Below are 15,011 nucleotides of genomic sequence, written 5' to 3' on the forward strand. Positions count from 1 at the left end.
CGGTGAGCCAGTCAATGGTGTTGTCACCGCCCAATTTCATCATTTCAGCTGTGCTGTTGCAGATACCAGGGGCTCTGTCATTTCTCAGTTTGGTCAGAGCTTGCATGACCTCTACTTTGGTGACAGTTGTCATTTGCGCTGGCATTTTCAGTTGAAATAGTGAGAGTGGGGTCAGTTGGGGGTGCGGTGTGATGCAGAAGGTCACTGAAGTGCTCCTTCCAGCAGCTGATGCATTCATCCTCGGAGTTCAGTATGATACCCTGTGCGTCCTTTACCTGGACTGCTTTCTTTTGGGGGGCCTGATTTCACTCGCCTCAGGGTTCGATACACTTGGGTGAAGTTGTTATTTTCGGTGGCAGACTCCAGGCATTTTGCTTCTCCTTGCCAGAATCTCTCCCTGTCTTCTTGTATCGCGGTGTTGCGTATGCGATTTAGGCGACGGTATTCAGTCATGTCGCCCCTAAGACTATGATTTCTAGCATTATTGGTGTTATCCAGGGGTGCCTAGGTGTATGGTGAGGGCGTCGGATGGAGTCAGCAGCTGCCTGGTTAATTGTGGAAACGAAAAGGTTCCAGTTGGTGAGCTCTTCTTTAGCCAGGGCATTATACCGGTTGGAGATGGAGCGGGTAAACACTGAGGTGATGGTTGGATCCTGGAGATGAGAGGATCTCAGTCGAGGTGGTGCCCGTGATGATGGAACCTCCTTTAACTTCAGTCTCAACTGGGCAGCCAATAATCGGTGGTCCGTGTTGCCTAGCTGGGCTCCACAATACACACGGCAGTTGGTAACACTGGATTTCCAGCGACTGGAGATGATGATGTGATCTAAGGCCTTGCGGGTTTTGCCATCATTGCTATACCATGTCCATTTGTGTATGTTCTTCCTGGGGAACCACGTGTCTACAATAGATAGGGCCCCAGCACTGCATAGATGCTGGAGACCTTTGTTTGTTGGTGATGGGATCTGGAGATTCTGGGCCAATGATGTTTTTGGTCTGAGTCCCGTGAAGCAGAGGAGACAGCGGCGTCGAAGTCTGCTAGCACAATAGTGATGTCATGAGGGGGTATCTGCTGGATGACCAGATGTAGTTGATCAAAGAAAGCGTTCTTTGCCTGGTCGTCTGCGACCTCTGTTGGTGCATAGGCAACAATGACTGTTAACTTGCCGTGTTGGTTAGCAGCTGTTCGCTGACTGGGGTCCATCCTATAAGGGATTTCCTAACATGGCATTGCTAAGGTGACACCATATAGTCCTCTGTCATTTGAGCCGTTCCAGATGTAGCTGTGGTCTCCCTCTTTCCTCTCACCGCTATCGCGCCAGCGTGATTCGCAGAGTCCCGCAATGGAAATGTAACGAGACAGTTCACGAGACAGAAGAGTAGCGTGTCCTGTGCGTCGAAGTGTTTGCACTAGCAACCCGGAAGGGATGTCGGAGATTGATTGTTCGTGAGTCGGGGGCGTGCAAGGGTCGATACCAAGGGGCAGTCCGGCTTTTTCTGATTGGTTTCGTAACAAGGAGAGGTTCTCTGGAGTAGGTTGTTAGCCCACTGCCAGATAGCCAGCTGGGGGGGCTGCCCCCTTAGGGCCTGCCTCCAGCAGCCGTTCCCTAATGATGCAACCTCGATGAGCTGGAGCATTGTCATCCATGAAGATGAAATGAGGCCTGTGTTGTTCATGCAGGGGCACAATGACTGGATGAATGATGTTATTCAGGTAGTATGGGCTTGTCACTGTACCATTCACAAAGTGCAGGGCAGTTCTGTATTGACTAGACACACCTGCCCACACTGTAACACCACCACCACCAAAGGCTCGTCTGGTGACAACAGTGGCTGATGCATAGCGCTCTCCTTGACGTCTCCAACATCGTTGGCGGCCATCATTTCTACTCAACGTGAATCGACTTTCATCAGAGAACAGCACTGAGGCCACTGGTCCCTCGTCCAGCGTAAAAGCTCCCTGGCCCGTGCAAGACGATGATGCCTGTGCCTTGGTAGATTCATGGATCAAACACTTGTTGTGAATTTTGCCGTTCAGCTCCTTGTTAGAGAACAGCAAGTTGTGCATAAAGTACTGAAGCATTGAACAGTTGGACATGTGCATTCAAAAGTTCAGAGAAGGTCAAATTAAGTTCAACTGTAAAGGTTATAGTGCATTTTAGGTTCATCCTGAAATTTCACCCGAAAGCCGAATATCCCTAACTTTTTGTAAGTAGTGTATGTTGGGTCCTACTAAAAGTCAGTGAGAGTTACTGGTTGAATTATACTGAAACTTGGTGACAGTACCATATTCAGTTTTATTGGAACCCAGTGACAGTTTCTTGTTCTATTATTGTTCCATAGTGAATAATGAACAATAAACAGTGTCAAAACCTGCAATCTCACTATTGTGGTAACTCTAAATTGCAGCAGTAGTCTGTACATGCAGCTGTCCAATCACATGAGCGAGATCGGATCATGCTGTGAATAACTGATGGAGTCATTTAGCTGCAGTAACTCAAACGCCACGGAGACTCCCTGTTACACTGTTTATGGTGCTCAAAATATTTTTCCAAGGTCGGCAGGTCTGCACATGGTTTGAGTAGCATTTTTTGTAGAAGGAAAATAATACAATTTAAGAATTCAAAGACTCAACTCACTTTTTCCTCAATGTTTTTTTTTTTTTTTTTCTAAAAACATAACTTAAAATATTGTACAAAACATTTGTAAAAACCCACATTTGTGCCCTATTTGGATTTGGTTCCAGCCCTACCTTACGGAAATCTGACATTTCCATTCACAACCGTACCAGCATTTTTACGGAAATTATACTAGGTTAAGATTGGAGAAATTTACGGAACGACTTTTATGGAACATTGGCACCGGCTCCTGTTCCCGCATGACTCCAATAGGGAACATTGCCAGTAGATTTATTGCTTTCAGTGCAAGTGGGGAAGGGGCTGTGGTTTCTAACTACAGTTCTATTTGTCTTTTTCATCTGGTGTCGAGGTGCAACATTCCTGAGTAAATTACATCAGCGGCACATTTATGTGTTTTGCGTCAATCAGCAGTGGAACCTAGACTCATTTACGCTTAATGACCATCGGTGCAGTCAGGCCTAAAGTGGAAATTAATCACTTTAATCACCCATTCATTGTTTGGATGAGGAAAATCAAGCCTATGAAGCAGAAGAAAATGCACGCTTGTGAGTGTGTATATATTGTCTGTGATAGAAGTAAACCAATCTTATGCCCAAATTATAAAATATCAAATTTATTTAGATCTTTTCTTTTTTTAAAAATGCACATGCACACCCACACAATAATTTGTATCCATCAATATAGGCAGATATTTATAAAGCTAGCACACAATTGCAGACTTGAACGATATGGTATAGAAGACACCATGGGGAAAGCTTGCACTGTTTGATTATAAAGTTAAATGTACAAAAAAGGCAGTTTGAAAATCAAGTATAAACATTTAGAAACAATTTACAAATGGAGAAAGTACAAAAAGAGCAACAGTCACTCAAACAGAACAGAAGCCATGACTGATAATGTGGTCCTTAAATGGGAAAATATTCACACCAATTCACTGTAGATTAATGACTGGCTGACGTTTGTACAGAAGGTATTGGAGAATGTTAATACATTCTTTTTTGGCAGTTTCAGTTAAAATATTTATATATCAAAAAAATATAGTACATCTTCAAACGGATGAGTGGAATGGAGAACAGAACAGTGTCGGGAGCTAAAATATGGAATTAATTTCACGTACATGGACATTGCACAATCCTTGTGGGTAGTTTTGAGAATTACATTGGCTTTCACTTGATCATACATTCACTACTCTATGTGCTAGGGAGTCGATATAGAAACATACAGTACGTGTAACCTGCACCTTTTAAACTCAGAGCTTCAGCAATTCTTATCAGAAACCCAAATTCGGCTCCTATGAACCATGAATTGTCCAGATTACCCAGAATTTTGGGAGCAAGTGGGGCGGTGTAGAGGTAGTCTTGTGTTTTATTCGGAACACTGGAAAAAATAAACCTTACCAATTACCATTTGCACAATTTAATTGGCAAACTTAACATCTTACTGAAGCTCTACAAAAAGGTGCAAAAATGGATTCAAATAGCACGTCCCCTTACATATATCTCACATTTTGTTTTCTTGCATCTGTCCCTGAAATTTGTAAAGTGTTGTAATCTTTAGCGGTGAAGCTGTCCGTTCGTTATTCACTCGTCCACCGAAGCGGAGTTGCAGACCGACCCCTAGCTGAGGGTTATGTCACAGGACAAAATAAAGTGCCTTACTTTTCTCAATTGCTTGTTTTTTTTTCAACGTTTCTCTGTTGGAAGTAATTTCTGACTTGGTACCGTTCACCTGGGTGACACCATCCAGGCCTTACTCGGACGTGTGAGCTCTGGCCGCTAAGGAAACGCAACGGCGTGTTGCACAGTAAAGGTCTGGATGTGCAACATAACACATGAATAAATAAATACCAGCCATAAAACCACGCTCCACATAAAGTACAAACCTTTGTGCATTTATAAGGCAAATACATGGAGGTTGGATCTATGAGGCAACGTTTAACTGAATTTTAAAGACCATAACGCTGAATTAACCTTCCAGACCCTGTTGCAACTGGTATGTGCTTATTTGTCCAATAAATGTCCCGCCTCTGGCCTTCATCCGCTAGCGTTACACACTGGGAGATGTGTGGACTGACAGCACTGCGAATCAGCCATGTCATATTTTAAGTACAGTACTGCATATTTCAAACTCCATAGAAACGACCCCTCCGTTTTGCATGTGCTTTGAAGTGTGAGGAGGGAATGTGCCGAAGTAATGCGAACCCCTGGAACAAATCAAACGGTTTAAGTCGAAGCCCTCCGAAACGGTCTAGTTGTCGTCGCATGATTCTGCTATCCCAGTGGATCTTGGCTATGTACAGAGGTAACGGTCACAAATGCATCTTCCGACCCATGTTTTGGTCTCGTGCCATCACATTTACGTTCTTAAAGTTTGACCTTGTTTCCGGCCTCGTCATTACCTAGATTGGGTTTCCAACCACCGCCATAACGGCAAAACTGGATGAACTAAAGACATGTAGAGGTAAAACAGTACTATATCAGCCAACAGCATGACATCTCCTGACCATAATATGAAATGTTATTCAAAATATGTACTGTAATTGATTAACAAAATACTATACAACAGATGTACAAGAATAGAGCATTTGCCAAACTTACAAATGCCAGTGGTCCACCGTAATATTTTTTCTCTTTAAGAACTGAATTGAACTAAACGCTGCTGGAGGTTATCTTACTATGAGGGCGGCGACGACATGACATGTTTTTGAAGTATGTTAAATTATTTTACGGCACCAAGTCTTTTGAATAATTTCTTCCCTTTGAAGAGCAGTCCCTTTTTCTTTTTGGAGTGCATGTCCAGCGGGCCCCTGACGGGACTGCCAGGCCCCACGGTGGCAGGGCCCGAGCCAGGGACGTGTGGGCGCACTGTGGGAGAGGAGGCTCTTCTGGGCGGGCCCGATTTTTCCAATGGAACCTAATGGGAGACCCGTAGGGGACAGTTCAGGGTGTTAAAAAGCCAGGCGACGCACACCTCAGTCCCTACCGCCCTTCACCCAGTCCTTCCTGTCCATGCAGGCCACCATAGCTCAACTCCCAAGGCTACGTCGTCCTGTGCACCCAGGTACAACCCCACCCTCCTAACCCCACCCTCTGGCATGTAGAAAGTTTATAAGGATTCTATGAATAAGCTAAACAGCACAAATCACTACTTAACATAGTAACCGATTCTATGTAGTCAACACTAACGGAAGGCAGGGGGAGTTCACACATGAACAAGAGATACAGTTGTAAGGTATTTGGGACAATCAGGACACGTTCTACCACATTCACCTTACTTTCTGTTCGATAAATATATATATATATAGATAACTATTCACTCATACCGCTAGGTTACAGAGAAACTCTGTTCTTCTCCTTTGTTGTAATCATGAACTAAAAGGCTCGTCTTGAGTTGCACTTTTGGGGAGAGCCGCGAGCTTCAACATGGTTTTGTCTAAGTATTGGCTTCATATCCCCTGTGCCATTCCAACAAGTCCTAGGATTCTGCAAAATTGATATGTGACTGTAAATTATCAAAAAAAAATTCTAGATCGAAAGCTACGTGTAGGTTTTGATCAAGGTAAAAACAAGTTGTTGGGACCAATTCAACCGCATTGAAAAAGGTTTCATTATGAAGAATCTTTGCAGGATCAATACAGATATGATGCAACTGGTTACAGAAGATTATGATTATTAAATCATAATCATCTGCGTGGGCGCTAGTGGCCTTTTAGCGTGGCATGAGCTACAACAGGAGACTAGTTGCAGGAGACAGACATTTTAAGGTACAACACTCAGAGAAACAACTGAAGATACCATACTTCTTGTCTAACGCATTGGCGAGGGTCTCACAGAATCCAGTCTTTATGACAGAAAGGGAAAACACACGACTAGAGCAGCGATCGACGCCCGTCCTGGCTGAAAGGGTGGGAAGGTGTCCGTGTTGCGAACCAGAAACTAAGGGGACCCATGACATCTGCATTAGACAAGGGGAGCGTAATTGTGGTATCCTCAGTTGCTCACTTACGTGACGGAAACAGAGCCTTTAAGGTGTGAAATGAACACTCTTCTTCTGTTTTGCCAAGCAGGTGAGGAAAAAAAAGAAATAAAACAAAAAACAAAAAAATGTAATGGTATTTCAATAATCCGCACCATGAGAATGGCGAGTCACAAAACACGGAGAAAAGCATCTGATGTCACCTGTTGATATTTAAACAAGTTGCATTATTCGTTAAAACACAGAATTTGCATCACATTTCTTTTTTTTTTTTTTTTGTCGTCGTTCACATTTTTCTGTAAATATTTTAACTTCATAAAGTATTTCTCTGGGCTAGGTAAATGTTCTGCGTGCTACTTTACAAGAAAGCAAATATACAAAACAGGGCTTCCAGGAGAGCTTATACAAAACTCTGTATTATCCTCGCAAATAGAAAATGCTCCAAGTTTTCATGCGTCAGGAATATAGAACATGCGGCGCTACCGTCTACATAACTCATCTCTCAGTACATCAAAACTAATTCCTCTATTAGAAATGTTTTTGTTTTTTTTAGGCTCAAACACAGAATATATTCATAAAGCATCTGTTACGATGCTAAATTATGCATGTGCAACAAAAACAAAAACAAAACAAGTCCAAAGACCGTACAGAACGAGTGATAGAAAGTCACAGAAATCTCTGGGATGGTGATCTCTCTAGAATGCTTTATGAATACACCCAATCATCTGCCGTAACAATTCACATCTCGCCCCCTTTCACAGCAGTAAACATGAAAAATAAAGGTACCTCTGTCAAGTATTGGTTTTAAAAGTTTCATTCTCTTTTCTTGTTTTCTTTTCTTTTCTCTCGCTCTCGCTCCCTTTAGATGTGAGACATCTACAGTATTTACAACAGCAACCGCTCCAGAGTCAGAATTTGCGCCGTCGTTAGAAACTTTCTCAAGCGATGGAACACACGCACAGGCACGAGCACGGGGGGGGTACGGAACTTGAGGGAGTTTGAGAGGGAGGAAATAAAAAGAGCAGAATGGGATGACGGGAGGGCTAGTACTGCGAAGGAGCATGTACCCTTTTGGTCTTTATCCGCAGCGGCGTGTCCTGGGGGTAGCGAGACGGCGAGTCGGTGAGGAAGACCTCCACGTCGTCAGGCACTTCTTCGAGAAAGTTGGAGGGGACGAGTCCCTTGTGACCGTTGAGCTCGCCCTGAGGTGGGGGGGTGGGGAGAGCTGAACATGAATTTCAATTGGTTTTTAGTACATTTTCATTTGAGTCGGTGCATTGTTGTATCAGACACAGACAAGATGAAGGTGAAAAGGAAAACTCAGGCACTTTTTAAGCCGTATATTTTAGAGCATTGGGCGTTGACCCGAGTGATGGCATCCGACTCTTTTACATTGATCCGGTATTGAGAGAAAAGCTTCGGCCAATGGGGCAATTGCATTGCTGAAGTACGTGGTCGAAAAATCTGAAAATAAGGAATTTAGGTTCACTTAGGTAAAAAAATAAAAATAAAAGGTTAAAAAATACCAGAGTTTTCCTTCAACAATCTAAAAAACAAAACATACAGAATGTACAGCATGTGCTCTGTGCACAAGATAAATGAATGGCTATGGCAGGGCTACTAGTACTGAGTGAAGGTACAGATTATTATAGATTATATATAGATTATTATTGTTATCATTACTATACAGAATACTATATGTAGGGAACTTCTCTAATATGTTTCCCTGAGGACATGATTTGTTTGCCACACAAATTTTTTTCCAATAGAAAAGCCGAGCAAAATGATGGCACAAAAAGTGGTATATTTTGTAAACTGTGCTCAAAACCTTCCACAAAGTTATGGCACACTTGTCAGGGTCGAGCCGGGCATTGTGGTAAATTTCACATGTATGTGGCTTGAAAGCTCTGGGCGTAGTGTGGAGGTGCAGCTATAATAATAAGATGTGCAATAATGGTAAGTGCGCGGTGCTACCGGCAACTTGATAATAATACTAATAATATAAACTGAATAAATTGAGTAAGAGAACGTCACAGCATCGATGGCACCCTGACCCTAACCCTGATAAAAATTCTGACTCATTTGACTCATGTGGACAAGACTAGAGCAGCATGCAGCCTGTGCCGTCAGTGACACTTTAGCTTTCGACTTGCTGTGACAGTGGACTTTGACTATGTGCACGTTAATGTGTGTGTGTGTGTGTGTGTGTTTTACCTCCAGACACGCAGAATCACACTGATGTTAAGTCTTGAAAACGCGGAGGCGTGGAGTGTGTTGTCCTTAATTGAAAAAAAAATAGGAAATCCTCCACACTTACGTAGTAAAAGCCGTCCTCATCGATTTCCCCAAAAACCGTTATGACGTCGCCGGCGCAGAACGTCAGCTCGGCCTGAGGAAGAAGGGAAGAGGTCTTGAGATGCAGATTCGCGCAGTCCTTCCTCCTGCGGCGCGTGGCGCGTGGAATGTCGCGCTTCCGTCTCCAACGCGGCGTGATGCATGGCAGATCTGAGCGTCACCTCGGACTGCAGCACCCGTAAGGAATGCGAGTGTTGGAGACTTTGAAGACGGCATTGCTGGGACGGCAAACAGTGTTTGGTCGCAGCACGTCCCTCCCAAAACACGCAAAACATAAACGCCAGCTGTACAGTGGGGTTGGACGGTGTCGACCTTTTTTTTTTTTTTTTACTTTTTTTTTCCCCCCACATCGCAACATCGTTTCGTGTTTTCAAACCTTGTCATCAAGAACTCATTCCCAAAACTGGGATTCAGTCAAATGTTGATTTCAAATCCTCAAATCACTCCGCCTGACAGCAGCATACAGGCTTCCTGGTTAGGCCCTATCCTCTGCTAGGGAGCGATGCTATAACACCCAGAAAGAAATACAATTTTAGCTTCTTTCTATGCATGACATTTAGGAAATAGTGTCTAGCGTTACGTGAGAGCCAGATACACAGTGGATTATGTTTGCATTAAAGCTGAGAATTCCCAGCAGGACAACCTCTATCGTACTCCGTCAGACGGGTGAATTAACCTGAAAGTATAATTTATCTACGCGTAAACGTTCCCTCAACACAGAACTCAACATATTTATTCGTGGTCCACTCGCAGCAATTGATGACTGTTTCCCACCAAATAAGGTGTTTAAAGGAGTGAACAGGAGTATTATCAAAGTGCTTCGGACACAAAACGACCAGGGTGTAAATATCGAGACGACGTCCGACCCCACTGTGCGGCACCAGGAGGCTCCACACAGACCAAACTGAGGAGGGGAGATGCTGGCTCAGGCAGTGCATATGGGGGTGGGGGAGGGCTGGGTTCATGACCACCAGGGGGGGAGTGTGAAGAAGTCCACCTCCTCTCACCACTCCAACAAACAGGGGTGGGAGCACACAGGCACGCACGCACACACACACGCACACACACGCACACAAAGCAAACAATAGCGAACCCTCCTCACTCACCTCCTCATTCAGCCTGTGGCCCTCATACTGTGTCGGTGGTAGTGCCAATAGAAAGGTGACAGTAAGTGAAACCGGAGGGGGAGGGGCCACAAATACAGCACGGGAGAGTCATTTAGAGAAGCTGGCTCATCGGCAAACTAGTTAGTTAACATAGGAGAGAGGTCTGGCACACTGGTTTGTTGGCAGTCTATTCGGCCCCAAAAGTCTGTCAAATAAAGCACAACTTGGACAACTTAAGCTGTTCAACTCCGCAGACCTCATCTGGACATCAGTACATATTATGAATTCAATATTTTCAAACACTATACTTTCAAAGTAGAAATTAAAGGTTGTGATTTTATTGGCAAGTTTTTGCTCTGTCGAAGTAATGTTCAGTTCAGAGAAATTCTGAATAATACTAGTGGTTAAATATATATATTGCGTATATACAGTATTGATTTTTTTCATGTGTGTGTTGTGAGTGCGGCAACCGAGTTAAGGCCAGAGCCAGAGTCCCGAGGGCCAATACCTCTACGTCAACGTTAGGAGAACTCTCCCTGGGGTCGTAATCGTAGAGCGCCACCATCCTGCGCGTGGACATAGGGTGCTGACGCCCGCTGCGCCTGTTCCTCTCTGGGCAGAAAAGAGAAAAGAGAACCAGAGAAGTAGGACATCAGGTGAACTGATTAAAAAAAAAAAAAAGTTGAAAGACATTATTATGGAATGGTTAAAGAAATAACACACGACTATAGAATACCCTAAGCCTAAGACACTATGATTCCCTTCACAGTGATTATCAAACCAAAGCAATTTCAACTATTCCATGCCTGCAGTGAACTGAAATAAAGTTAGAGGTGACAGAGAAATAAAAAGGATGCAGCGCTAATGAGAGCTGGAGATGGAGAGATGAAAGGGCAAGAAGGGAAGAACAGCGTCTCGCCAGACACAGACCTCTCTTGGACTTTCTGGACCTGCGATTTATTGCGCGGCCATCTTTGAAACGGTCGCAGTTCACTTCAAACGGAAGCAGAGAGGCAATAATTACCGAGAGGGTAGAAGGGGAAGAGAAAGAAGTCATAATTAGAAGAAGACAAGAAAAACGACACTTCAGTGTAGCCAACAGCTCAGCAGACACAGACGCAGCACCACAAAGTAAAGGGCAAGAGGACAGTGGAGGAGAGGCGGGGCGCCGGCGTCTCACCCAGTTTCTCCACGGGGGTGTTGAGTGGGAGGAAGCCCTGTTTGAGGAGCTGCTCCATCATGTCGTCATCCTCTGTCTGGATCTCCGACACCATGTTGCAGGGAATCAGACCCAACCTCTCGCGGATCTCGGCTCGGTAGAACCCGTCCGTGTCCTTGTTCCCAAACACCTGGCGGAAAGGCAGAAAAGTGTCAGGCACCAGGACGGAAGTCTTGTTTCAGGGTGGCAGCAACTCAGCAACTCGACCAATGATGACTCCATGTTTTGCTCGTTGTATGTATGTTTTTGAAAGGGGTAGAATACCGCAATCACATTGGAGATATACTGTAGTTCATATTAAAGGACCAGACCAGTGGAATTTGGACGTTTTCCCCAACAAACTTTATGTATAGTGGTGTATACAACGTGTGCTTTAGTAGACCTCTTGATCACCTTTACCTTCGCAAAACATGTCTCCATTACTGCACAGAAGAGACACTATGGTATCAAATCTTCCCGTTCTATGCTTCCAGGTTTTGTTGGCTGTGCCCACTGGCCAAAATGTCTCTTGCTGGCCGAGACTGGTCATGAAGTTTGTGAAAAACAGAAATGGTGTGATGTGATAAAATTACATCTGAATGGTCCTTTAAGATAAAAAAAAAAAAAACAAGCCTCCCAAATATTTCCGTATTTCTACAATGTACAAGAAGGACTCGGAGTGAAGCCACCACCTTGATGATCTGGCCCTCCTTGAAGGGCAGCTCCTCGTCGGCTGCGTCCGGGTTCGGGGACATGGACAGGGGGTCATAGTCGAACAGAGCGACAAATATCCGGGTCAGCTCCTCGGGCTGGGACTCTTCGTAGTAGTCCGGGGAGCGACGGCCCCGGCCCTGCCGCCGCACATTGCCGTAGCCATCTGCAAGACACAAGAGGCTTCTGCTGCTACTACCTGCTACTAGATGTCTCTGTGTTAGAGCTGATAGGGAGGGTATTAAGACACAAAGGTGCCGGTGACTTCATTATTTTAAATCCTGAAACTACGTTTTCCACTGTTTCCTGTTGGTGAACGGCTGACCAAGACAGCTTTTACAGAATGTGTGGCTGCAGTGGATTGATAACACAGTGGGGATCTCTAGTCACACATCTCTGGTCACAGGTCAAGACAGTGTGTCAGGGCAAGTGTTACAGAACAGTTTCTATGACACTCAGATGCACATACAGACAACACGAGGAGGGAGGGAATTGTCAAGCGAGGACTTTTAGTGCAAGGGGAAACAAAATGGCTGTGCTCATTAGGAGAATGAAGGAAATGTAGGACATATAGCACATTTGTTCATTGCTGTTTCACTGCCTGATCTCGCAGAGGCTGACGTGCATGCTTCACTAGTGCAATACTGACAATGTATACATTCAAAAACCAATGCTGAGGGGGTTATATCATGCTGATCATCTAGATTCATTCTGACCCAAAAAAAAGGGAATATTCAGAAGTGAAATGTGTCAGATGCCACAAGCACTTCCTATCTGTACAGATATCAGTTTGGGGGAGGTGAACCTGATATCTTTCACTACTTCTGGTGAAACCCTGGTCTGGGTCATAATCGAGCCTCCGCACCATGGGATGGCCTTGTAGGTCATGAGTGGAATCGAAAGTACGCTAGTGCTGAACTTCAGCTGCTGTGAACGTGTGAATGAGATGGCAGGAATTTCCTGCCGACCGATGGCGTTTTTTTCTTTCTCGCTGCACCGTGATCAGGTCATGCAAAAACCAGGAGCAAGGAGAAAACAGGCTAGTGGAAGGTGAATAGGTGGAGGGCGAAGAGGTGGAGGAGGAGGAGGTGGTAGTGGTCTTGATATGGAGTGTTAATGGGGAAGGAGGTGGGGTCGGTTGAAATTCAAAGGGGATTATCTTTTTCTGGCTGAGATTTCTCAGTCGTGGTATTCGGCGAGGCTAAGCTATGGCTGAACAAGTCCACTCGCTGCCCGGGACAAGCAGCACCACCATTGCCCCCCTCCCCCTACCATTTCTCCCCTTACCCCGCCTTTCGATGCCACTGCCTGTATTTTCAAAGCAGAGTTTGTTTGTTTTTTGTTTTCATCCTAACCCTTTCTGTCCCCTGGTCAAGGTGAAAGGTGTCATCTGGAGAGAAGCCGCTCCACATACCATATTGATGCTCTGAGGACTTAGACGGCCATATCCTGCGCCGAGCTACACTGCCATAGTAAACATCCTCCTTGCCCGGTGAGAGGTTCCCCTCACTCCCCTCACTGTTACTGTCCATGGTGATCTCTACAGAAGACACCAATCACAACGTTACGGTCAGAGCCCCCCCCACCCCACAACCCCTCCCGCCATCCTCCCTTCCAGGCGCGCGCACACACACACACACACACACACACACACACACACACACACACACACACACACACACACACACACACACAAACACACACTTCCCCATTTGGCCAATTCAATCTCGCTGAGAGGGTGAGATGATGAGGTTTGAGAAAGGAGAAGTGGGAGGAGGAAGAGAAAGGGAGGGTGGGGCACGGGCTTAAAAGGCACAATTTTTTTACTCTGGAGTTTAGTTGGTGTAAAACAGCAATGGTTGCGGTTTAAGCAACGTGGTCGAATCGGGTGTTGATGTGGGGACGTGGACGGGTGTCTTGTATCCAGGGCGCTTCTTGTGTTTACCGCCGACTGCAGGTAAACGTTTGAGGCATATAGGAATGATGAACTACTGCTAAATGCCGTACCCACTACAATGAGAGGGTTGTTGATGCCCATGTGTCTGAGGGGGCAGAGATGTACAGTTTGGCTCACGTGGGTTGAGTGGGGACGAACACACACACACACACACACACACACGGTTTCAGATACACCACATCTTTGGACCCGCAGGTGCCGGGGGATGGGGCATCTCCTCGCGTGACCATGACCTCACTAACCAATGGACGGGATGGGCCGCCTCTGCGGGGGGGTGCCAACGTGGACGGGCCTCCTCCCTGAGTGGTCCAGACGATCCGACCGTCCGTGCGATGGTGAGTTCCCGATAATCTTTAGGGTCAGAGACAACACACGGCGGTAGGTTAGAACCCAGTGCTTGCCGTGCGGAATAAACAAATAGAAACATTCGATAAACAATAAAAGGAAACAAAAACAAACAAAAATAAAAAACAATGCAAAAACAATTACAAAACCATAAGAGCAAATGTTGTGGCTTCCATTTGTACTTAGGCAGGTAAAACAAGAGTCATAGACCCATAAAACAAGAAACACAACCCAATAAACCAATAAGCAATCAACACAACTAAATTGAATCATCCCCAAAACGCAACATGGACTTAGAGTTAGGCAGGGTCAGATGTTTAGCTAAAGACCATTTGTTTTTGTTTGTTTTGTGCATGTCAGCGTGACAATACAAAATGTAAGCAGGTGATAGCAGAAGGAATAAATGACAGAAAGAAAAGGCAGAGAAAAAGGTTTGCACACTATTTGAAGAATCCAAAGGTAATAACCTGACTACAAGTTTACTTGTAATTGAGTCATCAGGTTAGAAATGGTTTGGTGTCGGTATGGGTTCGATGTGGTGAGGTCAGGGTAAGCTTATGTTAAGGTGGTTACCAAAGCAAACGCATCCAAATGCCAAGTCCCCAATGTGCAGACTAAGTTAAGTTGAAACTAAGTTAAGCATCAAATTAACTTTGTATCATTGACTTAAGTATCAAGTATCAGAGATGAGTATGTACTTTGGATTATCCAAATAAAGTGTTACC

The 15,011-nt window shown here is 44.9% G+C and overlaps 1 protein-coding gene across 1 annotated transcript in view; it reads right to left on the reverse strand.

Moving 5' to 3' along the window:
* Positions 1-4,399: 4,399 nt before the first annotated feature.
* Positions 4,400-15,011, reverse strand: part of rimbp2b (RIMS binding protein 2b) — a 100,683-nt gene continuing 90,071 nt past the window's right edge. The window contains exons 21-30 of the mRNA XM_080004113.1: positions 14,184-14,292; positions 13,399-13,524; positions 11,966-12,150; positions 11,256-11,424; positions 11,006-11,068; positions 10,584-10,687; positions 10,076-10,102; positions 8,932-9,003; positions 7,682-7,816; positions 4,400-5,552 (exon numbers count right to left, since the gene is read on the reverse strand). Coding sequence (XP_079860239.1) covers positions 5,358-5,552; positions 7,682-7,816; positions 8,932-9,003; positions 10,076-10,102; positions 10,584-10,687; positions 11,006-11,068; positions 11,256-11,424; positions 11,966-12,150; positions 13,399-13,524; positions 14,184-14,292 — 1,185 coding nt within the window. The 3' untranslated portion in view covers positions 4,400-5,357. The remainder of the gene's footprint in view (positions 5,553-7,681; positions 7,817-8,931; positions 9,004-10,075; positions 10,103-10,583; positions 10,688-11,005; positions 11,069-11,255; positions 11,425-11,965; positions 12,151-13,398; positions 13,525-14,183; positions 14,293-15,011) is intronic.

This window comes from Zeus faber, assembly GCF_960531495.2.
Source record: "Zeus faber genome assembly, chromosome: 7".
Lineage (NCBI taxonomy): Eukaryota > Metazoa > Chordata > Actinopteri > Zeiformes > Zeidae > Zeus > Zeus faber.